At 44.0% G+C, this 25159-nt stretch overlaps 1 protein-coding gene across 1 annotated transcript in view; it reads left to right on the forward strand.

The window, feature by feature from the left end:
* The window catches only part of LOC137528559 (ficolin-1-B-like), a 92025-nt gene that overhangs the window by 10951 nt on the left and 55915 nt on the right, over nt 1-25159 (forward strand). Inside the window, exon 6 of the mRNA XM_068249900.1 lies at nt 11732-11776. Within this exon, the coding sequence (XP_068106001.1) occupies nt 11732-11776 (45 nt within the window). The remainder of the gene's footprint in view (nt 1-11731; nt 11777-25159) is intronic.

Consider the following 25159-nt stretch of genomic DNA (forward strand, 5'->3'; position numbering starts at 1 on the left):
GGTCAGCCTTGGGAAGACCAAACTGACGGCAACCCATGTGTTGGCCAAACTCCAGGAGCAGGAGAGGAGTTGGCTGACCCCCAGAGGCCTCAGAGTCGGAGAGGTGGTGGCCGACAATGGGGCCAATCTGGTTGCCGCAATCGACAGGGGAAACCTGACCCACATCCCCTGTCTTGCCCACGTGCTGAACCTGAACCTTCTTGCGCACCTACCAGGGGATGGGCGAACTGCTGTAAACGGCAAGGAATGTTGTGCATCACTTCCGGCGATCGCCTGCAGCCTCTGCAAGCCTGGAAGACGTGCAAAAGGAGCTGGAGCTTCCACGCCATTGGCTGATCCTTGACGTTCCAACTCGCTGGAACTCCACCCTGGCGATGTTGGAGCGTCTGGTTGAACAGAAGCACGCTGTCAACCAGTACCTTGCCCTGGCCACTGTGTCCGCCGCTCAGAAAAGGGACAAGACCAGCAACATCCTGTCCATCGTCCCCGATGACGACTGGGGGCACATGCAGCAGGTGTGCTTAGTGCTGGCTCCCTTTCTGCAGGCCACCAACATGGTGAGCAGGGACCATGCTATAGTGTGTGAGTGGGTGCCCCTGGTTTGTCTGCTGAACAGGGCCCTCGATGCTTTGCTGGAACAGGGAGCGGCAGCCTTGGCCCAGCAGGAGCGGCATGCAGCTGCACAGTCCACCTCTGAGGGGGAGGAGGAGGAGGACTTGGTGGAGGTCCCTGACCTTGCTGCTGATGAGGGGGATCAGCACAGTGCAGCTAAGTTGGTGCGGGGGTGGAGAGAGGATGAGGCGGCAGAGGAGGAGGATGAGGACAGCACTGCCATCGATGTGCCAGCACACGTGGCCCACCTCTTCCCAATGGTAGCGCACATGCTGACGTGCCTGCGCAGGGACCCCAGGGTGATCCAGATGAAGCAGAGGGAGGACATCTGGATCAGCATGATGTTGGACCCGCGCCTCAAGGGGAAGTTGAGCCAGTTCCTGCCTCCTGCAGGAGGAGACCCAGCGCAACAAATAAGGAGCTTGCAGCAGGCCCTTGTTGAGCGCTTGGAGGAAGCCTTCCCCCAGCCTTCCACCCCCCCTGTCCAGCCAGCACAGAGGCAGCAGCAGGTGTCTGCATCCAGCAGCAAGCGCACCACAGACCTGCTGTCTCTCAGCAACGAGCTCTACAGGACTGTAGAGGCTCCAGCAGTGACTAGAGAGGAGGTGCATGCAGCAGCATCCTCCTCCGGTCACAGCCAGCGCCTGACCCGCACGGTGGCTGACTACATGGGGTGCTACAGCGGGCTTGACAGCGATGCCCCTGTTGATCCCATGGAGTATTGGGTCAAGCGCCTGGAGATCTGGAGCGAGCTGGCGCAGTACGCCCTGGAAGTGCTGTCCTGTCCCCAGTGCAGCTGGTGGCGTGGTCACCGAGAAACGCTCACGTCAGTCCCACAAGTCTGTGGACAGACTGACGTTTCTCAAGATGAACCAGGCGTGGGTGGAAGGCGAGTTCCTGGCCCCTGTTGTCGGCGAGAGGGGGACATGAACTGGCTGCCGGAACCATCGTTAATATGCCTTACCACCCTTTACCACCTCCTGGCTCCTGCTCACTAAGCCAGCCTGGTTCACTTTGACTATTACGTCGCCTGCGGCCACACATTTTACACCTACAGTGGGCTGCTGTGTACTGCTCTTCTGCTGTCTGTCTGTGTTTCCCACTGCCAGGGTAAACAGAATTACCTTCTGCTGCCACTCTGCCACCAGCTATTACGTCCAACAATAGCTATATGTGTAATTTGCTGTAAAAAAAAAAAAAAGTTTAATTGTTCTGAGGTGCCCGGGTTGAAAACTGTGTTGTCCCAGTTGTGTATTGGATACGATGTGGGCTGCACGACCGCTGTCTGGGACCTCCTGTTGTGTTTATTTACAGCCCTGGTATCTTAGCTAGGTACCAGGGCTATTATGTCACGCTGCCTGCCTGCTGCCACACTCACACTACTCCTCCATTCCTCCTGCTGCTGCTGTCTGTCTGTGTTTCCCACTGCCAGGGTACACAGAATTACCTTCTGCTGCCACTCTGCCACCAGCTATTACGTCCAACAATAGCTATATCTGTGTAATTTGCTGTAAAAAAAAAAAAAAAAAAAAAAAAAGGTTTAATTTTTCTGAGGTGCCTGGGTTGAAAACTGTGTTGTCCCAGTTGTGTATTGGACACGATGTGGGCTGCACGACCGCTGTCTGGGACCTCCTGTTGTGTTTATTTACAGCCCTGGTATCACCGCTAGGTACCAGGGCTATTATGTCACGCTGCCTGCCTGCTGCCACACTCACACTACTCCTCCATTCCTCCTGCTGCTGCTGTCTGTCTGTGTTTCCCACTGCCAGGGTACACAGAATTACCTTCTGCTGCCACTCTGCCACCAGCTATTACGTCCAACAATAGCTATATCTGTGTAATTTGCTGTAAAAAAAAATAAATAAATAAAAAAAAAAGGTTTCATTTTTCTGAGGTGCCCGGGTTGAAAACTGTGTTGTCCCAGTTGTGTATTGGATACGATGTGGGCTGCACGACCACTGTCTGGGACCTCCTGTTGTGTTTATTTACAGCCCTGGTATCACCGCTAGGTACCAAGGTTATTATGTCACGCTGCCTGCCTGCTGCCACACTCACACTACTCCTCCATTCCTCCTGCTGCTGCTGTCTGTCTGTGTTTCCCACTGCCAGGGTACACAGAATTACCTTCTGCTGCCACTTTGCCACCAGCTATTATGTCCAACAATAGCTATATCTGTGTAATTTGCTGTAAAAAAAAAAAATTAAATTTAAAAAAAAGGTTTAATTTTTCTGAGGTGCCCGGGTTGAAAACTGTGTTTTCCCAGTTGTGTATTGGACACGATGTGGGCTTCACGACCGCTGTCTGGAACCTCATGCTGTGTATTTACGGCCTGGTACCACCGCTAGGTACCACAGCCTATTATGTCTCGCTGCCTGCCTCATTGACTGCCTGCTGCCACACACTCATCTTCCTCCTCCTCCTCCTCCTTCTGCTGCTGAATTTACCTCCTGCTGTCTGTGTGTTTCCACTGCCAGGGAGCACATACAATGGCGCTTCCACCATGCGCCGCCAGCTATTTATTACGCTCAAAAATAGCTGCATTTCTTTAAAAAAAAATATATACTTTTTAATACTTTGTGATATTATTTTTAGAGGTGTCCGGGTTTAAAACCGTGTTGTCCCAGTTGTGTATTGGACACGATGTGGGCTTCACAACCGCTGTCTGGAACCTCATGCTGAGTATTTACGGCCTGGTACCACCGCTAGGTACCACAGCCTATTATGTCTCGCTGCCTGCCTCATTGACTGCCTGCTGCCACACACTCCTCCTCCTCCTCCTGCTGCTGAATTTACCTCCTGCTGTCTGTGTGTTTCCACTGCCAGGGAGCACATACAATGGCACTTCCACCATGCGCCACCAGCTATTTATTACGCTCAAGAATAGCTGCATTTCTTTAAAAAAAATATATACTTTTTAATACTTTGTGATATTATTTTTAGAGGTGTCCAGGTTGAAAACTGTGTTGTCCCAGTTGTGTATTGGACACGATGTGGGCTTCACGACTGCTGTCTGGAACCTCATGCTGTGTATTTACGGCCTGGTACCACCGCTAGGTACCACAGCCTATTATGTCTCACTGCCTGCCTCATTTACTGCCTGCTGCCACACACTCATCCTCCTCCTCCTCCTCCTGCTGCTGAATTTACCTCCTGCTGTCTGTGTGTTTCCACTGCCAGGGAGCACATACAATGGCGCTTCCACCATGCGCCACCAGCTATTTATTACGCTCAAAAATAGCTGCATTTCTTTAAAAAAAAAATATAGAAAAAGATATAGAAAAAGAAGAAGAAGAAAAAGAAGAAAAATATATAGAAAAAGAAGAAGAAGAAAAAGAAGAAAAAGCTATAGAAGAAGAAGAAGAAGAAAAAGAAGAAAAGATATAGAAAAAGAAGAAGAAGAAGAAGAAGAAAAAGATTTAGAAAAAGAAGAAGAAGAAAAAGAAGAAAAAGAAGAAGAAAAAGAAGAAGAAGAAAAAGAAAAAGCTATAGAAAAAGAAGAAGAAGAAAAAGAAGAAAAAGCTATAGAAAAAGAAGAAGAAGAAAAAGCTATAGAAAAAGAAGAAGAAAAAGCTATAGAAAAAGAAGAAGAAGAAAAAGAAGAAGAAAAAGCTATAGAAAAAGAAGAAGAAGAAAAAGATATAGAAAAAGAAAAAGAAGAAAAAGCTATAGAAAAAGAAGAAGAAGAAAAAGATATAGAAAAAGAAGAAGAATAAGAAAAAGATATAGAAAAAGAAGAAGAAGAAGAAGAAAAAGATATAGAAAAAGAAGAAGAAGAAGAAGAAGAAGAAGAAGAAGAAGAAGAAGAAGAAGAAAAAGATATAGAAAAAGAAGAAGAAGAAGAAGAAGAAAAAGATATAGAAAAAGAAGAAGAAGAAGAAGAAGATATAGAAAAAGAAGAAGAAGAAGATATAGAAAAAGAAGAAGATATAGAAGAAGAAGAAGAAGAAGAAAAAGATATAGAAAAAGAAGAAGTGTCAGAATTCTAGTGGTTTTATTTATGCAGGAAAAGATGTCATATGTATATGTGTTAAGTTTTAATGTTCTATGCAAAATTTCATGGTAAAGTGAAAAGTTAGAGTATTTTATATTGCTCTGTGACATAGCATATTCCAGGCTGTGAGGCCTATAAGATTATTCTAGTTACAAAAAGTTAGAGCATTCTTGTTTATGCTAGTGCGTGGCCATGACATTTAAAGAGGCTTCTGTGTGAAGACAGAAAAGCAAGTTAAACTTACATTACTGCAGTAATTATAAATGCACATAATTATTACACACAGATATTATTAATCTAAATATTAATGATCAATACAGACCCTTTAAAGAAAGAAATAGTTATTGTTAAACCCTATATAATAGAATCTATTACTTTAAAATATATTTAAAAGCTAGTGATGATTTGAGTCTGTGAAACCTTCTTGTGAGATTGTTTTAGTTTTAGAAGATGTTGACATGTTCAGTGGCTTGAAGGCCATCACAGCCAGCAAGAATATAATGCCATGTTTTGACTATGATTGTCCTTTGGAATGTTAATAAGTTCCAAGGTTTTTGTATTGTCCCGTATTTAGGACAATGATGCCATCTGGCGGGTTCATACTTTTATAAAATCAACATTATTAATAGATTGTTATTTGTTATGAAATGCTGACCTCTGCCGGTGGACATTATATTTATTTTTATAAGAAAGACAAATATATGGAAAAGGATTTTATATTATCAAGATTTAATGTGCAATTATTTCTTTTATGATTATTTGTTTTAAGAAGAATTATATAATAAGCTTTATATTTAAATAAGTATATTAGAAGTCCTGTATGTTTTAATAAGCCTTAAATTGCTGAAGGCTCTTGCAGGTCTGTGTTAGTGTCAATCTGACCTGGGAAAGTACCAAGACATTCCAACAGGGAACATTTTATCAGAAATGCGTCATGAATGACATTGTTTAGTCTCCATGTCTGGGTCAGCCAACAGACATTAACGTCATTTGGAGTGCTTGACATTTTGTTTAGGTCATTTCTGACGCATGTAATTAAAAATGGACGTCAACAGCCATCTGGCTGTTGACGTCCATTTTTAATTACGTGCGTCAGAAATGACCTAAACAAAATGTCAAGCACTCCAAATGATGTTAATTCCCACAAGATAAGGTAATTAAGAATTTATAAACAATAATATTGTGACTTAGGTAATCAAAACATGATAAAGCATTGACGCACGAAAGCTTTAGCCAATCAGAACCTGGGATTCAGGGAAAGTCCAGATTAGGCAGCCATATTGCCTCCAACCCCTATAAAAGTAGGGCCTGAAAGCTCATAGTTTGCACAAGCCCAACAATCTCCTGAGAAGACACATAAGGCAGAAGCTACCTTCCCACAAGTGGTTCTAGATGCTGAAGAGATGACAGAGAAGGGGTAATATGCTTAATATTCTGGTGATTTACTTTATTAATTTTTCAGCATTAAAGAGTAACTGTCAGGCTGCAAAAGCTAATTTAAACCTCTATTCTCCTGTGTTAAACAGTTTAGAAGGAAGCCAAAAAGGCAATACTGCAGTTAAAAATCTCTCTTACTTTAGATGTTTGCTGACAGCAAGGCTCCATATTCCCAGGCTCCTAAGGAGGACGCAAGCCGAATAACAGATACTGCAAAGCATTCTGGGGCCCTCCCCTGGCTGCTAGTGAGGCTCAAGTTACAACTGCATGTAACAGTCTAGCTCACAGCACTAATAAATCTCCGGGCAGAGTACACTGCAGGAGTCCACTATTGTTCCTAGCCACATGGCTAATTAATATTCACTGCACAGTAGTGTTATTCATTACCAGCGTTTGTGTGAGTGGAATCATCAGGAAGCAGGCAGGACATGACGACACATTTGGCTTCATAGGAGACAGACAAACATGGAGCCTGCCATGAGCTGTCAGGAGCATCATTCTCTGCAAATACTATATAAAAATTATGTGCAGTACAAACGTGGACAGTGAAATGCATATGTAATGTAAGTACAGCCAATCTTTAGCTACTGATATATGTGTTTATTTTCTCTGAGACCTTATACCTAACAGCTCCTCTTTAAGTTTTATTAAGATGTTAGCAAGAAGTTTTTTAGAAGCTATTTTTTATGCTATTTCTTTAAGAAGATTACTACAAGTTTTACACAGCTACTAGATACACAGCTATTGATACAGATGAGACTACTTTTGATCTTATTCTACATAACACAACCGTTATATTACTTTTTGAATGTACTTAGAAGATTGATAATTGCTTGGCTCTAAAGCCTTGATAAGATGGAATACTGTTATAAGGAAACACTACTTGGAACTGTTCATATTTTGTATATATGCTGTATGATAAGCAAATACAATTTTTTATATAAAATCATATACTTACTGAGTGCTCTGATTCATTTCAAGGTATACCGTCAATCTATAATTACTGTTATAGAGGGTTTAGACCCCGCTATGCCGGATTAATATGATGGCAACGCTTTAAGGGCTGGTCCTTTACTGAGTTAGCAATCATGAAAAAGGCAAAAACCGCTCAGGTTTTTGACAGAAGAAAAAGAAGATATAGAAAAAGAAGAAGAAGAAGAAGAAGAAAAAGAAGAAGAAGAAGAAAAATAATAAGAAGAAAAAGATATAGAAAAAGAAGAAGAAGAAGAAAAAGATATAGAAAAAGAAGAAGAAGAAGAAAAAGATATAGAAAAAGAAGAAGAAGAAGATATAGAAAAAGAAGAAGAAGAAAATATAGGAAAAGAAGAAGAAGAAGACATAGAAAAAGAAGAAGAAGAAGATATAGAAAAAGAAGAAGAAGAAGAAGAAGATATAGAAAAAGAAGAAGAAGAAGATATAGAAAAAGAAGAAGAAGATATAGAAAAAGAAGAAGAAGATATAGAAGAAGAAGATATAGAAGACGATAAAGAAGTAGAAGACGAAGAAGAAGACGAAGAAGAAGACGAAGAAGAAGAAGAAGATATATAAGAAATAGAAGAAGAAGATATAGAAGAAGATGAAGAAGATGAAGAAGAAGAAGAAGAAGAAATAGAAGAAGAAGAAGATATAGAAGAAGATATAGAAGAAGAACAAGAAGAAGAAGATATAGAATAAGTATATACAGTATTGAACAGAATTTTGGACACACCTTCTCATTCAAACTTTTTTTTTTTTAAGGAACATCCCCACATAATCACTTGCTGTTGTTACTTGGAAAAAAGGATGTCTCTTGCATCATTCACCCCCAAAACAAGTGTTGGAAGCTATTTAAGGCCAATTCGAATAGTCAGCTCGAATAATGAGTTCGAATACCGACTCGAATAGTGAGCTCGAATACCGAGGTCGAATCGAATAGTAAAAAATATGCGACTCGAATATTCGACTTAACTCGAATAATTTACTATTCGAATTCGACCTAACTCGAATAATAAAAAGGGGTATCCGAGCATCCCTGCTCGCCTCCCCGAAGCAGACAAGATACCGTAAGTTTTATGACAACAGGTTTATTAATATACTCCAAAACGAACAGTGCAACGCGTTTCACGGGTATGTTCCCACTAACTTGTGACAAAAAAAAAAAAAATCTTCTATGAACTCACCATACTCCTAACGGAATACCTTGGGGTGTCTTCTTTCTAAAATGGGGTCATTTGTGGGGTTCCTATACTTCTCTGGCATTTTAGGGGCCCTAAACCGTGAGGAGTAGTCTTGAAACCAAATGTCGCAAAATGACCTGTGAAATCCTAAAGGTACTCATTGGACTTTAGGCCCCTTAGCACACTTAGGGGGCAAAAAAGTGCCACACATGTGGTATCGCCGTACTCAGGAGAAGTAGTACAATGTGTTTTGGGGTGTATTTTTACACATTTTCCTCAGGTAAGCATTTTTTGTGGTTGTATCCTTTGGAGGCAGGTGGAAGATGGCTTGCTCCGGTGGTGTGAGCCCTGGAGTGAGTTGTTTGCACCTGTCCTCCCCCCCTCTGAAGTGTTGTGTGTGAGCCAGCCCTGAGCTCTAAAGCTTGGGGTGACCCATGCTTTACTCCTTTCTCATGTGGTGCCCCCAAGTTAATGTGCATGTAGCAGAATGCAATGGACGTTAAGGTAAGTGCCTGTTTTTAATTTTGGGAGGTTGGAGCGGACGGCTGGCCACGCTTGGGGGGGGTCACCTGCACCACCCAGCCTCCCCCTCCGGGGTGCTGCTGTGGTTCCCAGGCGGTGAGAGTGCCTGGGACCCCGCGGGGTATGGGGGCATTGGGAAGCCTCCCCGTGGTCCTCCTGGATAGTGCTTATGTGGCATGAACTAATTCCCGCAGGGCGACCGATTTGCGGTATTCGTTTTTTGACCCTGCATAGTTTGGCGTGCGAAAGCAAATGCATATTTGCATGAACATTGTCTCATGAATAGCCAATTGAGCCAGATTTGCAGAGCCAGACTTGCTAGGGTTAAAACTTGGTGTTAGAGCACGCATCAATTTTCCTCAGGTAAGTATTTTTACACATACCCATGCTGCGTGGGAGAAATATCTCTGTAAATAGACAATTGTGTGGTAAAAAAAAAAAAATAATCAAAAAATTGTCATTTACGGAGATATTTCTCCCACCCAGCATGGGTATGTGTAAAAATACACCCCAAAACACATTATACTACTTCTCCTGAGTACGGCAATACCACATGTGTGGCACTTTTTTGCAGCCTAACTGCGCTAAGGGGCCCAAAGTCCAATGAGCATCTTTAGGCTTTACAGTGGTGCTTACAATTAGGCACCCCCAAAATGCCAGGACAGTGAACACACCCCACAAATGACCCCATTTTGAAAAGTAGACACTTCAAGGTATTCGGAGAGGAGCATAGTGAGTCCGTGGCAGATTTCATTTTTTTTTTGTCGCAAGTTAGAAGAAATGGAAACTTTTTTTTTTTTTTTGTCACAAAGTGTCATTTTCCGCTTACTTGTGACAAAAAATAATATCTTCTATGAACTCACTATGCCTCTCAGTGAATACTTTGGAATGTCTTCTTTCCAAAATGGGGTCATTTGGGGGGTATTTATACTATCCTGTAATTTTAGCACCTCATGAAACATGTCAGATGGTCAGAAAGTCAGAGATGCTTTAAAATGGGAAAATTCACTTTTGGCACCATAGTTTGTAAACGCTATAACTTTTACCCAATCCAATAAATATACACTGAATGTTTTTTTTCTTATCAAAGACATGTAGCAGAATAACTTTCGCGCTCAAATGTATAGGAAATTTTACTTTATTTGAAAAATGTCAGAACAGAAAGGTAAAAAGTCATTTTTTTTGACAAAATACATGTCTTTTTTGATGAATATATTAAAAACTAAAACTCGCAGCAGCAATCAAATAGCACCAAAAGAAAGCTGTATTAGTGACAAGAAAAGGAGGTAAAATTCATTTAGGTGGTAAGTTGTATGACCGAGCAATAAACCGTGAAAGCTGCAGTGGTCCGAATGGAAAAAAAGGCTCTGGTCCTTAAGGGGCGAAAAGACTGTGGTCCTCAAGTGGTTAAAGAGAGACTGAAGCCTTTAAAAAAAACGACTTTTTATGCTGCAGGCTTCTTCATCAATATAACTCAAGCTGATTCGCCGAGAACGCAGCAGAACGAGGGCTTTATACCCCAGAATCCCGGGGTAAAAATTCCACAAGTTTTCAGGTCGTGGATTTTGCTGCCCGGGGGAGGCAGAGCTTTGCGCTGTAGCTCTGCCTCCAGTCCAGTCAATCTGCGCCGATCGCCGCCTCTCCCCGCCCCTCTCAGTGAATAGAAGACTGAGAGGGGCGGAGAGAAGCGGCGATCAGCGCAGATTGACCGAGTAGAGGCACAGCTACTGCCCAAAGCTCTGCCTCCACCCGGAAGGAGCCCCAAATCTTCCCCCAGGGGGATTAAGACCTCATTCTGCCAAGTCCCCATAGCGAATCAGCTTGGGATATAATAATGAAGAAGCCTGCAGCATAAAAAGAGGTATTTAGAAAGGCTTCAGGCTCTCTTTAACCTCCCTGCCGGTTATCCCGAGCTCAGCTCGGGGTAACCTGCCGCGGAGGATTCCTCAGGCCCTGCTGGGCCGATTTGCATAATTTTTTTTTTGTTACACGCAGCTAGCACTTTGCTAGCTGCGTGTAACTTACGATCGCCGCCGCTCCCCGCCGATTCGCCGCAACCCGCCGCGACAGAGGGTGTCCCCCCCCCCGAGACCCGTGCGCTGCCTGGCCAATCAGTGCCAGGCAGCGTCGAGGGGTGGTTCGGGACTCCCTCTGACGTCACGACGTCGATGACGTCATCGCGCCCGTCGCCATGGCGACGGGGGAAGCCCTCCTGGAAATCCCGTTCAGAACGGGATTTCCGGATGGGTATATGCGCCGGCGGCGATCGGCGCATTCGGGGGGACGCCGCAGGGAGGGGGGAAGCATGTAGCTAGCGCTAGGCTAGCTACATGCTACAAAAAAAAAAAATAATGCGAAAAAACACCCTCCCTGCCGTGCGCAGCATTTTTTTATAACGGCAGGGAGGTTAAAGGGAAGGTCCAAGCAAAAAAAAAAATGAGATTCACTTACCTGGGGCTTCTACCAGCCCCATGCAGCCATCCTGTGCCCTCGTAGTCACTCACTGCTGCTCCAGTTCCCCGCTGGCAGCTTTCTGACCTCGGAGGTCAGGGCCAAATTTCGTACATTTTTAGACATTCCCGCTAGTGCATGAACATTAACACATACATTTTTACGCGTTAGTGGTGAAACGCGTACATTTTTGTTCCTGCACTAGCTGGAATGCGTAAAAATGTATGCAATGTGGCTCTGACCTCCGAGGTCAGAAAGCTGCCAGCGGGGAACTGGAGCAGCAGTGAGTGACTACGAGGGCACAGGATGGCTACATGGGGCTGGTAGAAGCCCCAGGTAAGTGAATCTCATTTTTTTTTTTTGCTTGAACCTTCCCTTTAAGCTCCTAAATAGAAAGATTCAGCTGCGTGTGCACAAGGACATACACACAGCAGAGCTCATTCAGTATACTGAGAGCAAAGGACAGAAATACAGCTTAGTGAGCTGCAGCTGGTAATCTCCTCTCTTATCTGTAGAGTACCTTTTAGTTTGGTAATGTGATTGATGCGTTTAATTTTACAGGTGACAAAGGAGAAAAGGGAGAGGTTGGAGACAGAGTATATAAAGGTAAGGTGTGTCTAATAATAATGATTATAACAGACAAAATCCAGGAAGAAAGGCGTTAGAAATATGGGATGGTGTAAAATACATCTTTGCGTTTCCTTACCACCCAACAGGATGGAGGAGGCAGGGAGGGGGTAAAAGGTGGAGAGGAGGAAGGTGGTGGTAAGGGAACATGCCATGGCTAAAAAAATGGCACCAGTGATGTGGAGTCTTAGAAGAAAACCTCTACATTCTTTATTATAAATAATTAGCTTGGCATAGACATGAGCCTCCCATTGTACGTCCTTCCATTTGTAGGAGAGAGATTTCATTACACTTAATTATTTAATATATTCTATGTTGATAACACCAGAACTTATAATTAACCTCTTCCCAACCACAGGATTTTACCCCTTAAAAACCAGAGCAAATTTCACATCACGCTTCTCTCCATTCATTCACCCATAACTTTATCATTACTTATCACATCAAAATGAATAATATTCTATCCCATAGAGCCATATCAATCCCTGCCATGCACTGAGGAGGACCAACAGTCCGAAACAGGCTGTTTGCATGTCGGGTTCATGTGGCTCTGTAAAATGTATAAGCTATAGGTTTGCTATACACCAGCAGTTCTGGATGTAAGCCTGGCTTCAGGGGCATAAAGAGATAATTTGCATATTCAGCAGTGGTGTAATGTGGGTAACCACTGTTACACACTTAAATCTGAATTATCGCAAATACCTTCTGTTTTAAGAAGTCAAACTACACATTATACTGTTTTATTTGCTACAAATTAGGCTTTCTTTGGGTGGTACTTTTTGCTAAGAATTAGTTTATTTTATATGCATTTTAAAGGAAATAATAAGGGGAAAAAATTATTATTTCTCAGTTTTCAGCAATTATAGTTTTAAAATGAAATGTGCTACGATATATAAAACCCCCACATTGTACTTGCCCATTTATCCCAGTTATACACCGTTTAAATTGTGTCCCTAGTACAATGTATGATGATAATATTTTATTTGGAAATAAAGGTGTACTGTATATTTTTCCATTTAGTTTTTTATACCAATATCAATAATTCAAAGCTTTTATTTACAAAAATAACAGTTATATACTGTCATGACATACATATAAAAAAGTCTTTAAAGAGAACCCGAGGTGTGTTTGAAGAATGTTATCTGCATACAGAGGCTGGATCTGCCTATACAGCCCAGCCTCTGTTGCTATCCCAAACCTCCCTAAGGTCCCCCTGCACTCTGCAATCACTCATAAATCACAGCCATGCTGTGAGGCTCTGTTTACATCTGTTGTGTCAGTCTCAGCTGCTCCCCCGCCTCCTGCATAGCTCCGGTCCCTGCCCCCGTCCCTTCCCTCCAATCAGCAGAGAGGGAAGGGATGCAGGCGGGGACTGGAGTTCTGCAGGAGGCGGGGAGAGCAGCAGACTGACACTATAGAGATAAACACAGCCAGTTCTGACAAGCTGTTTGTCAGCAGCGTGGCTGTGATTTATGAGGGATTGCAGAGTGCAGGAGGACCTTAGGGGGGTTTGGGATAGCAACAGAGGCTGGGCTGTATAGGCAGATCCATCCTCTGTATGCAGATAATAATCTTCAAACCCACCTCGGGTTCTCTTTAAGGTAACTATTTGTTATTTTTTTTTTTATTACAATTGTTTTATTTTGGTACCTATGGGGTAAGGGGTAAAGGGGGTTAAAAATGTATTTAAAAATGTATTTATTTTTATATATAATAGTGTCTGTGGGTGCATTTTTACTTTTTGGCCACAAGATGGAGCCACACTTAATTCCCGAGTACTGTGAACAGTACACAAAAGGAAATTTTATGTGAAGGTTTTACACAGCGCAAAAGGTGGATCAGCGCAACACCAGGCCGTCTCCGAATGGCCTCCATCAGAGATGCGCTGAGCCCCCCCAGGAACTACAAACGCACCTTGAACCCAAACAGAAGCTCTGCATATACACCAAAAGCATGGCTGTTAAGTGGGAGCAGCTGACCAAAAACAAATTACATTAGTACATAGCAAGGAAATGAGCAGCGCTACTTAAAAACAGACCAGTGCCTACCTGCAAATGAGTGCAAGCCCCACTTGTGGGGTCGAATACACACCGAGCATACACATGACCTGTCTACCACTAGAGGAGGATGTTGGTTTCCATTAACAGCTTGCATGCAACCTATTAAGTACTCGTTCCTCCCACTGCGAAGAAGTCAATCCTCCATGGGAGGGGCCTAACACTAACTAAATCCTAACCTATGTATATGCATAGCCTGGGTGCGGCTAATCAAATAAAATCGAAAATTGAAAATTGCGCAAAAGGTGGATCAGCGCAACACCAGGCCGCCTCCGAATGGCCTCCATCAGAGATGCGCTGAGCCCCCCCAGGAACTACAAACGCACCTTGAACCCAAACAGAAGCTCTGCATATACACCAAAAGCATGGCTGTTAAGTGGGAGCAGCTGACCAAAAACGAAGGTTTTACACAGACTTTCATTAACCACTTCAGCCTACAGGGTTGAGAATTTTTTACATCTGAGCAACTTTCACCTCCCATTCATTTGCCAATAACTTTATCACTACTCATCACAATGAATTGATCTATATCTTGTTTTTTCCGCCACCAATTAGGCTTTCTGTGGGTGGTACATTTTGCTAAGAGCCACTTTACTGTAAATGCATTTTAACAGGAAGAAGAAGAAAAAAAAACTGAAAAAATTCATTATTTCTCAGTTTTCAGCCATTATAGTTTTAATATAATACATGCCTCCATAATTAAAACTCACATATTGTATTTGCCCATATGTCCCGGGTATTACACTGTTAAAATTATGTCCCTATCACAATGTATGGCGACAATATTTTATTTGGAAATAAAGGTGCATTTTTTTCAATTTGCATCCATCACTATTTGGAAGCCCATAATTTAATAAGTCATATTGATATACTCCTTTGACATGAATATTTAAAAAGTTTAGACCCTTAGGTAACTATTTATGTTTTTTTTTTATTATTGTAATTTTATATTTTATTTTTTATTAAAACTTGTATGTGGGTATTTTTTGGTGTGGGAGGTAAACAGGGGATTTTACATGTGTAAAAATGTATTTATTCAATGTAAAGTGATTTTTGGTGTAGTTTGCTATTTGGCCATAAGATGGCCATCGTCAAAAAGTCCTGGGAGCGATCGATCTCGCTCCCAGGAAGAAGATAAAAGCAGGGGAACTTTTTGATCTCAGAAAAGCCGCAGCGTCTGAAGAGACGCTGTCGGCTTTTCTCCGGGGGGGGGGGGGGGGGGGGCCTGATCAGTGAATGGAATTTACAATCCCTTTCATTGATCGCTGGGCTAACGGCCCCCAGCGGGAGCGCGCACAGGGGGCCCGCGGGATCGCGCGCAGCCTAACTGGATAAAAATTTTCGTCCAGTTAGGCTGAAGTGGTTAATCACAGTGTCACGATTCCTGCTAGCAGGGTATTTGCTGATCACATTTAGTAGCATATACAAAAGGTCAGGACACAGATATGCAATGAATTAGTGTTTAATATGAACAGTGCTATATACATATATACAAATATAACAATCGCGGTACAGAATCATCAAGCAGAATCGACATCAAACACAGTCCAAGATCAAATATACACTAAGATCAGAACCCCTACGATATACATACATGAATACACTCTAGCTAATCTGGGACACAGACAAGCGACAGAGCAGGGCAAGATAGGATGCAAGCCAAAGGCTCACACAGACAGACTGGAAACCGGGAGCAAGGCAAGATAATATGTAAGCCAGAGGCTTACACAGGCAGTCAGACAAGCTGGAAACAGAGCAGAACAAAGAAGTGGACCAGCAAGCAGAAGTCATACTGACACGAGGATCTGCAGAGTGTGAAGGGAGTGGCCAGCTTAAATAGGAGCTAGCAGCCTGGCCAGACACCTGTGTAACAGAGATATGTGTAACCCATGATACTCCATCTAGTGGTAAACTTGTAAACTGCAGGCAACCATGAAAAGTAAACAGAGCCACCTGCTGGTGACTTGTGATGACACCAGCAGGTGAAGCAGGAAGCAACAGCGTTTCTGACATTACCCCCGCTTTCAAGAGCAGCCTCCGGATGCTCCAAAATGTTACCTGCCCCCCAAGGTAGAACCCGGAGGGAAGCAAGCCAATCCAAAGATCATTCTGAATAAAACAAGGAATTCCACCACCAGGGTCCCCTGAGCCACTTCGATAACCAACTGTCTCAGCTGCCAACCAAAAGCCCCAGGACACCAGAATTAATGACTGCACATCTGAGCACTGGACCGAAAACCCACAAACTGCAAGTGATGCCTTGACCCAGACAGCATTTGCCAACAGGAATCAATGCAGGTTCCTCAAAGACACTGGCAATCCCATTAGGGTGCTTTCCAGTATCTCCGCGCAAGGAGAATTCCTCCGAAAGAGAGAGAAACCTAGAACAGGCTTGCCCCAGTTCTGAAAGATCACCAAGACTGCGGAAACCATAATAGCAAATGTTCTGTAACACAGGGACAGGACTAAGCAAAAGAGCGCTCGTGCAGATCAAAAAACATCCAGGAAGAGTTAGGTGGCTCCGGCAGCTTGCTGATAGTGCCGGCAACAAACATGGCTCTGTTCAAAAAACGAGGACCCCAATAAGCAAAACCTCAGTATACCAAAGCAATCTTCAGACAGCTGTATTCTGTAGGCAACAAATGGGAAAAAGGCTGACTAGAAGCAAAAACCTGCAATTTTTCTGGATGTATGACAAGGAAACACACAGTCTCTGTGTACATAGCAATAATGTAAAAATTCTCTGGGTACATGGAAAAATTTAACAGCATCACCTGATAAATGGCAGGAATACACAAAGTCTTTGAATGCACAGAAAAGATGTACACAATTTCTGGGTACCTGTAACGATTGTGGAACTTTCTCCGTGATCAGCGCACAACGCGTGCGCTGATACGGCGGAAATCCTCCACAAGCGTATAATTGCAGGCACCCAGATTTTTTAACTGCTTTAATATAGTGTGCAATCCTACCTATAGCAGGATCCACATAAGCTTTTGATTGGGGCAAAAAAGCCGGAGACGGAACAACATCATTATAAACATCAATAGGGAGTGTTTTATTCTGATGCTTGCGTTTTTTAGTTTTTCTCTTTTTAGCCACTTTGCATGTCTGCTGTTTAAAACCTGAAGTGGCAACAGACACATTGAACTGATTGTCATACTGAAAAGTTTTGCATGGAAGGGAAAGATCAGCTGACCTATCAGCAGCTACACACTCAATCAGAGCAGGTGGTAAGCCAGGCAGTTTAAACCAGTGAGAGAATATCACTGCAAGAAACTGATACAGATTAATATTCCAAGAATTGGTTTTTAGCACATCATATGCCCAGGTGAACAAATCGTCTTTTAAGAGCACATAGGCAAACAGAAGAGCCGACGTGGACGGATCAGAAATCTGAAAGGTGGGATTCAGGCAAAACCTCACACATTCAGAAAGAAATTCCGCCTTGGTCTCTGAATTTAGTCTTTTAAAGTTCTTAAAGACACAGGACCCAAACTCGACAAAATCGTACAAATCAGAAATTCCGTCTACACTGGGGTTTTGGGTTGGGCTGATCATACTGTAACGATTGTGGAACTTTCTCCGTGATCAGCACACAACACGTGCGCTGATACGGCAGAAATTCTCCACCAGCGTATAATTGCAGGCACCCAGCAAAAGGTGCTACGCACCCGTAGAGGGAAATTCCTGTCGGCAGATGGCGCTGGGGAGTGCAGAGGAACCGATCCTCTGTACCTCCACAAATGCCAGACAGGAATTGTACGAAGCACAGAACGCAATCGCAGGAGAAGCGATTGCGAATGAGAACGAGCAAAGGGACAGATTGTATGTGTGTGCGCCAAACTAGTCGCCACCCCGCGACCGCGCACACACAACAGCAGATACGAAACAGAAACGCAACCGCAAGAACGGCGATTGCCAGAAGTGACACAAGGCAGATCAGAACAGAATACGAGGATAGCAAAGGCACAGCAAATCATACAATGAGGAGATGTGGAAAATACCAAACGCTAGCTAACCACGAACACCACACTCATTCGCAACAGTGCACGCGGTTATGCGCGGTCTCCACGTGATAAGCACAATAGAGACAAGCACGCCTAACTAACCATCGACAGACAAACATGAAACAGAGGACGCAAAAGCTTGCTTAACGGTTACCTCACCGAGCCTCCAGCAAGCGGTCGTAGCAGACAAGACAGACACACGAAAACAGGTACAAGCGAGAGATAGGATCCAAAGCACTAGCGAAAGTGACTAGCGCGATCCAGGAAGACAGAACAGAAGGATCCACAGCACTAGCGCGAAGCGAGTGCGATCCAGGTACAGAGTAGCAGAACAGAAGGATCCACAGCACTAGAGCAGGATGCTAGTGCGATCCAGAGAGGCAGAACAGAAGGATCCACAGCACTAGCGAAAAGAGGCTAGCGCGATCCAAGGAGACAGAACAGAAGGCTCCACAGCGCTAGCGCAAGATGCTAGTGCGATCCAAGTGAGACAGATCAGAAGAGATAGCTGGTAGCAACCGCTGCACCAGCTATCCTCCAAGAACAGAGATCAGAACGATTTCCTGTCGACCACCGTTGGGACAGGACCATCGCAACAGACCAAAAAAACAGATAAATAATCCTAACTGCACTAGGGAACCTGCCTAGCACAGTTTCCAGGAATTACTCTAAGCTGATCTTCAAACAAAGAGCATGGCTGACACTCTCCAGAGTGTTTCACAGGAAGACTCCTTATGAACAGCCAAGCATTGTGGGAAACACATAGTACTTATAGTACACACCTCCAATGAATGTGGCCAGGCAATTTGCATGGCAACGTATGCAAATTCCTCAGCAAGCACAAGCTGCAAAACTGACAGAAGCTCTTCTTTCCAGAGTCCTGCAGCATGCAAATCCAAACAATGGCCAAAAAACTGCCTGCTTGCACAGGCAGCCGAGCAGATCATCACAGTACCTAGAAAAAAAATGCAAAAAGTCTCTGGGTGCAACACTGGCGTGCACCCAATCCCTAAGGACATAACAAGTATGCACACAGTTTCTGAGGGCATGACAGATGTTCATAAAGTCTCTGTGGGTATAACAGGTGTGCTCAAAGTCTCTGAGGGCACAACAGGCATGCACAAAGTCTCTGAGGGTACCACAGGCATGCTCAACATCTCTGAGGGTACCACAGGCATGCTCAAAGTCTCTGAGGGTACCACAGGCATGCACAAAGTCTCTGAGGGTACAACAGGCATGCTCAAAGTCTCTGAGGGCACAACAGGCATGCACAAAGTCTCTGGGGTACCACAGGCCTGCTCAAAGTCTCTGAGGGTACAATGGGCATGCACAAAGTCTCTGAGGATATGGCAGAAGTGCACACAGCACCCAAAAGTATGGCTAACGAAGTTTCCAATGGCAGTTGTGCAGAAGCTACTGGCAACATTTGTGATGACTGATCAAGAACAGTTTGCAGTGAGGAGATTGAAACAGCAGACAAGTTTTGCAATAACTGATCTGGAACTACTGACAAGACTTGTGGTGATTGTGCAAGGACATTTGGTAAAGTTTGCAATGATGGCTCTGGCACAGCTGGCAAGGCTTGTAACGACTGTACAGGAACAGCAGGAAGAATTTAGCCAGAACTATTGGCAGGAGCTGAAGTAGTTGTGCTAAAACAAACATCTCTCTGAAAGACCAAGACCATACACCATCAGCTGTAGGTGGACTTGAAACACAACCTGTTGCACACTCACTGGTTGCAAACTGGATAGAAGTACATTGCATATCATGTTGACTGATTGGAGACTGAATCAAAGCACGATTTATTGTATACAAACTGATTGCAAGCTGGAATGTAGAACAGTCTATTACATGTTGGTTAACTTCAGGCTGAACTGATGCACAACTTACAAAGCACAAATCGGCTGCAGATTGATTTGAATTGTATGACATTACATGTGAACTGGTTTCAAAGCAATCATCTTTGTAAACGTCTGTATGCTGATCAATTGCGGACTGAATTGGTGTACAATTTTTAGCATTCAAACTGGTTGCAGACTGGTTTGAATTACATAACATTGCATGTGAACTGGTTCCAAAGTGATTATCTTTAGAAACATTAATATGCTGATTAGTTGCAGACTGAACAGAAACACAATCTTTGGTACACAAATTGGTTGCAGATTGATTCGAATTGCATGATATTGCATGATGTGAACTGGTTTCAGAGCGATTATTTTTGGAAACATTTAGGCTGCTTCCACACAGGGACGTTACAGGCGCACGTCAGTGCAGCCTGTAACGCTCCCCCAACGCACAGCAATGTAACACAAGTGGGCTGTTCACACTGCCCACGTTGCATTACATGTAACGCTGCACGTTGAAGTGAAAGTGCAGCATGCTGTGCGTTCTAGCGGCTTTAGCCGCGTTAGACTGTTTGCACATGCTCAGTGGGGGGCGGAGAGGAGGCAGGGAGATGCCGCTACAGTAGCCGTGCACATGGCTACTTAATATGCACTGCACTGGCGGCCGCTGATTGGCCGGCGGGACCACGTGATGCGGAGTGTCTCGCTCCGCATCACGTGGTCCCGCTGGCCAATCAGAGCCACCCTGGGAGACCTTATGCGGATAGAGCCGCCTAACGCGGCTCACTCTACCGTCCTCTCCCGCACCACCATACGTTGCGTTAGGGGCACGTTATGCGACCATAACGTCCCCTAAAACGCAATGTCTTGGTGTGTAAGTAGCCTTATATGCTGATTAGTTTGAAACAGAGTTGAGGCAGAATTCACAACATACTGACTGGATGCCAACTGGACTGGCACACAGTCTATAGCATTCTGGTTGGTTACAGATTGATTCAGATTGCATGGAACTGGATGTGAACTCGTTGCAGAGTGATTATTGTTGGAAACATTTGTATGCTGAGCAGTTTCAAACATAATTGAAGCAGTGGTAACAACATGCTGAATGGATTCAAACTGGATTGGTGCAAAGTCTATAGCATGCTGGTTGGTTACAGATTGATTCAGATTACATGGAATTGTATGTGAACTGGTTGCAGAGTGATTATTGTTGGAAACATTTGCATGCTGATTAGTTTCAAACAAAATTGAAGCAGAGTTTACAACATGCTGACTGGTTGCAGATTGATCTAAATTGCATGAAACTGCATGCGAGTTTTTGGCAGACAAATCATTATTACCATCATTTGTAAGCAGATTGGTTGCAGACTGGAGTGGAATACAGTTCGTAACATATTGATTGGTTGTAGATTGATCAGAGTTGCATGAAATTGCATGTGTATTGGTCACAGGCTGAACATTATCATAGTCCCCTGCGTGTTGGTTAGCTGAATTGTTACACATAGTCCCCTGCATGTTGGTTAGCTGAATTGTTACACAGTCTGTAGCATGCTGGCCATTTGCAGGTTGAACAAGATTGCAGTTTTTCACACGTAAATTATCTGCAAGCTGAAGTATTACCCCATCTTTAGCAGGCTGGTTGGTCACAGATTGCACTGGCGTATTCAGACGGGGGTTCCAGATGTATAGAATCCCCCCTCCCCCCAAGACTCCTGTACCTTTAAAAAAAATTCCCTGGAATCGCTGAAGCGGGCAAGCTGTTAAATATACAGAGGATTGCCTTCTGTAGGGTTTGTGGGAAAAACTCAGCTCTTTCACTATTGTAAAGACTGCATGTAGACAGCTACATAAGGTATTTCACAGGTTGAAAAGTTTTTGACAGTCCCTTAACTCCAGGAGGGCTGCCTGCAGCTTGTGTGAAAGGCTGACCATCCCTTACATCCTCCACACCCCTATGGACGGTATACCTATATCCTTCCCCTATTCCCACAATCCCCCCCCACCATATTGTTAATGTTTTGTTTTTGCTTTGGCAATGCTAAATGTATTTGGTCCTGCCAATAAAGCTTTTTTGGATTTGGCTGGCAGGGACAGGAGACACATTACATGCAAGTAACCTGTGTGATGTGAGACTGCAATACAGATACGCTATCTGCTCTATCTCAGTCTCTCCAGTCCTCTCTCCCGCAGTCACCATCGGTTTTCCCCTTCTCCTAGTGCTGGCTGGAAGGGGGGCAATCTCCCCCCAGGCCGCCTTTCATTCAGTGATTTAGGGCTGGTCTGGTGTCCGGTGTATTCAGGTTTGTTGTTGTAAGGCAATGTAAAAAAAAATCTAGCTGATTAAAAGTGGAATTAGAGGACAGGCAATCTGGTAAATATACACAGCATGATGCAGAGCTTGCCTGGAGGGTCCGTGGGCCAAAGTCTGTCTGGTCTCTCCCCATTGTTATAATGACTGCATGTGTGGATAAGGTGTTAAACAAGGTGACAGTCCCTAGACTTCAAGAAGGCTGCTTTCTGACTTGTGTGAGACTGGCAGGGACAGGAGTCCTATTATAGGCAAGTAGCCTCTGTGTGATGTGGGACTGCAATACAGATAAGCTCTCTGCTCCATCTCAGGCTATTCTCAATTTCTCTCCACTCCTTCTCTTTCTGGGCTAGTGCACGCCAAAATCACAATAGCAATTGATAGCAATTAGTGAGTGCGATTTTGTGAAGCGATTTTTCAGAGCGATTTCTGAATGAATCGCTCAAAAAAATGCTACATACAGTACATACAATGCTGCTGTGGGAACACCTTCATAGGGTAACATTAGCTAAGCACTTTTCAAATCACTGTCGATTTGAAAAACGCTCAGAAGCACTCTTGGTGTGCACCAGCCCTCCTTCATTCACCTTTGTTTCCCTCTTCCCCTAGTGCTGGCTGGCTGTGTCTTCTTATACAGGAAAGCTAAATAAAAGTGCAATCCTGGTGAGGCAAACTATTATTATTTAGTATTTATATAGCGCCGCCATCTTCCGCAGATGTATATCCCTGCATCATATGGGTATCGCTTGCGCTATGTGACACTATGTGGCATATTCCACTGAATTGTCCAAACTAAGTCTATCTCCTGTTCCTCTCTCAGGGAGTTGTTACAGCGCTGTCCCCTGTTCAAATTTGCTGCTACCAGAAGCCCTCAGAAACACTCGAGTCCTTGAGTACTTCCAAAGATAGGCAGCTCCGTAATACGCCAGCGCACTTTTGTGCATGGGCAGTATGGAGCCACCTGTATTTGGAAGCACTCGGGGACATAAGTGCTTCTGGACCTTTCAGGAATTCCCCCCCCCCCCTTTAAAAATCCTGCATTTGCCCCTGGATTGGATCGAAGTACAGGCAGCAACTGAAGTAGAAATGGCTGGAACCTCAGTAGACGTTGGAAGTACAGTATGGACAGACGACAAATGCTGGATAGAAGCGGTAGGAAGGAACCTATTCTTTTTAGACTTTTCTCTGCGAGTTGCTCTGCGAGAGGATTTAGAAACGGGAACAGCTACATTTACTGGCTTAGAAACTAATGGGCATACTGCTGCTGAGCACATTGGGCTCAATTCTGGTAGCTATGTGAGGTAAAAAAAATTTGTAGGTAAAAAACCTCATGAGGTATTTTCCTCTTCTTCTATCAATTCTGAAAGATTTTTCTCCATTTCCGAACATGAGGTAAAACATGAGGTAAATGCATAGAGTGAGGTAAAACATGAGGTATTTCAGTGGTAAGCCTGCAGCAAATAAGTAATAGTCTTTAATTGTCTTCCATAAGTTAGGATAGTCTTTGGAAGATGTGGTTTTTTTTTTTTTTGAGGAGGGAAGGTGTATTTGATTATGTAGCAACCTATGAAAAGTAAATTTATAGGCATCCATTATAAGAAAAAAAAATCCAGCTCATTTACCTTTAGAGGCTGGGAGTAAAGGGGGCAGGGGGGGGGGTAGGAGCACTTTTAGAGGCTGGGGGAGGGGTCAGCACTTTTAGAGACTGGGGGCGTGAGTACTTTTACTTTTAGAGGCTGGGGGTCTGGAGGGGGGGTTACAGCACTTTTACTTTTAGAGGCTGCTGGGGGGGGGGGGGGGGGGGGCTCTGAGCACTTTTAACCAGAGGAAAGGGGGGGGGGAATCGCCGCAGTTTTACTTAAAGTGAACCTTAAGTGAACAAAATAAATTGAGTTTTACTCACCTGGGGCTTACCTCAGCCCCCTGCAGCTAATCTGTGCCCACGACGAGTCGCTCTGATGCTCCGAGTCCTGCCGGCGGCCACTTCTGGTTTTGCCATCAGGACCCGTCAGGCTGGGGAACGCGGCTGATTCTACGCGTTCCCAGCCAAAATAGCAGCCCTATGCGGCCATATGGCCACATAGGGGTGCTATTTTGGCTGGGAACGCGTAGAAACGGCCGCCTTCCCAGCCTGACAGGTCCTGATGGCGAAACCGGAAGTGGCCGCCGGCGGGACTCGGAGCATCAGAGCGACTCGTCGTGGGCACAGATCAGCTGCAGGGGGCTGAGGTAAGCCCCAGGTGAGTAAAACTCAATTTATTTTGTTCACTTAAGGTTCACTTTAATTTTTTTTTTAAAGATAGAGGCTGTGGGTTGGAGCATTTTTACTTTTTTTTTCCAACCAGAGGTTGGGGTATGACAATGTTGGGGGGGGGGGGGGGGGGGAATTCGTTGGTCAGATCACTTTTACTTATTTCATCAAAATATGAGGGCCCTGAACACAGAACAAGCTGAAAAGGCTCCATGTTATGTGACAGATATCACAATTCTGTCACAGCACTGCATTTATCATGTGGCAGAGGTAGGTCTAATTATGTGAGGTAAAAGACATGCAAAGACGCACCTTATTTCACTTTAGAATTCAAGTGTGAGGTATTTCTCTACTAAATACCACACATTTTTAGTAGAAAATTACCACATGAATTACCTCATGAAATTACATGAGGTAACACTTTACTTAAACTACCAGAATTCAAAAGTTGATTTCCCTCATGAGGTAAACCCAATTCCATGAGGTAATTATTTACTAAACGCTACCAGAATTGAGCCCATTGGTGAGAAACAGAAGAGGAAGATTGAGAGTCCTGTAAAACAGGACGCAAGAGAGAACGAATCTTATACCAAGCTGTCAGCAAAGGAGAAACTTCCTCATACACACAGATTCCCAGGCTGACAAGGTACTGTACATCATCCACACATTCTTGTACTAACTCTCTGGATTCATCACAATAATGCTCAAAGAATTCACCTTGATCATCATTCAGCAAACTATGTCATCCTGATCAAAAGGAGGTGCATAATTATGGAATACTGGACCAGAAAAAAACAAATCAGTCCATATCTCCAACAACGGTAGAACCTCCTCCATACCAAACATTCCTTGCTTAACAAAACTTTGCACACAATTATATAGCTCAAGC

Source organism: Hyperolius riggenbachi, chromosome 8, assembly GCF_040937935.1.
Source record: "Hyperolius riggenbachi isolate aHypRig1 chromosome 8, aHypRig1.pri, whole genome shotgun sequence".
Classification (NCBI taxonomy): domain Eukaryota; kingdom Metazoa; phylum Chordata; class Amphibia; order Anura; family Hyperoliidae; genus Hyperolius; species Hyperolius riggenbachi.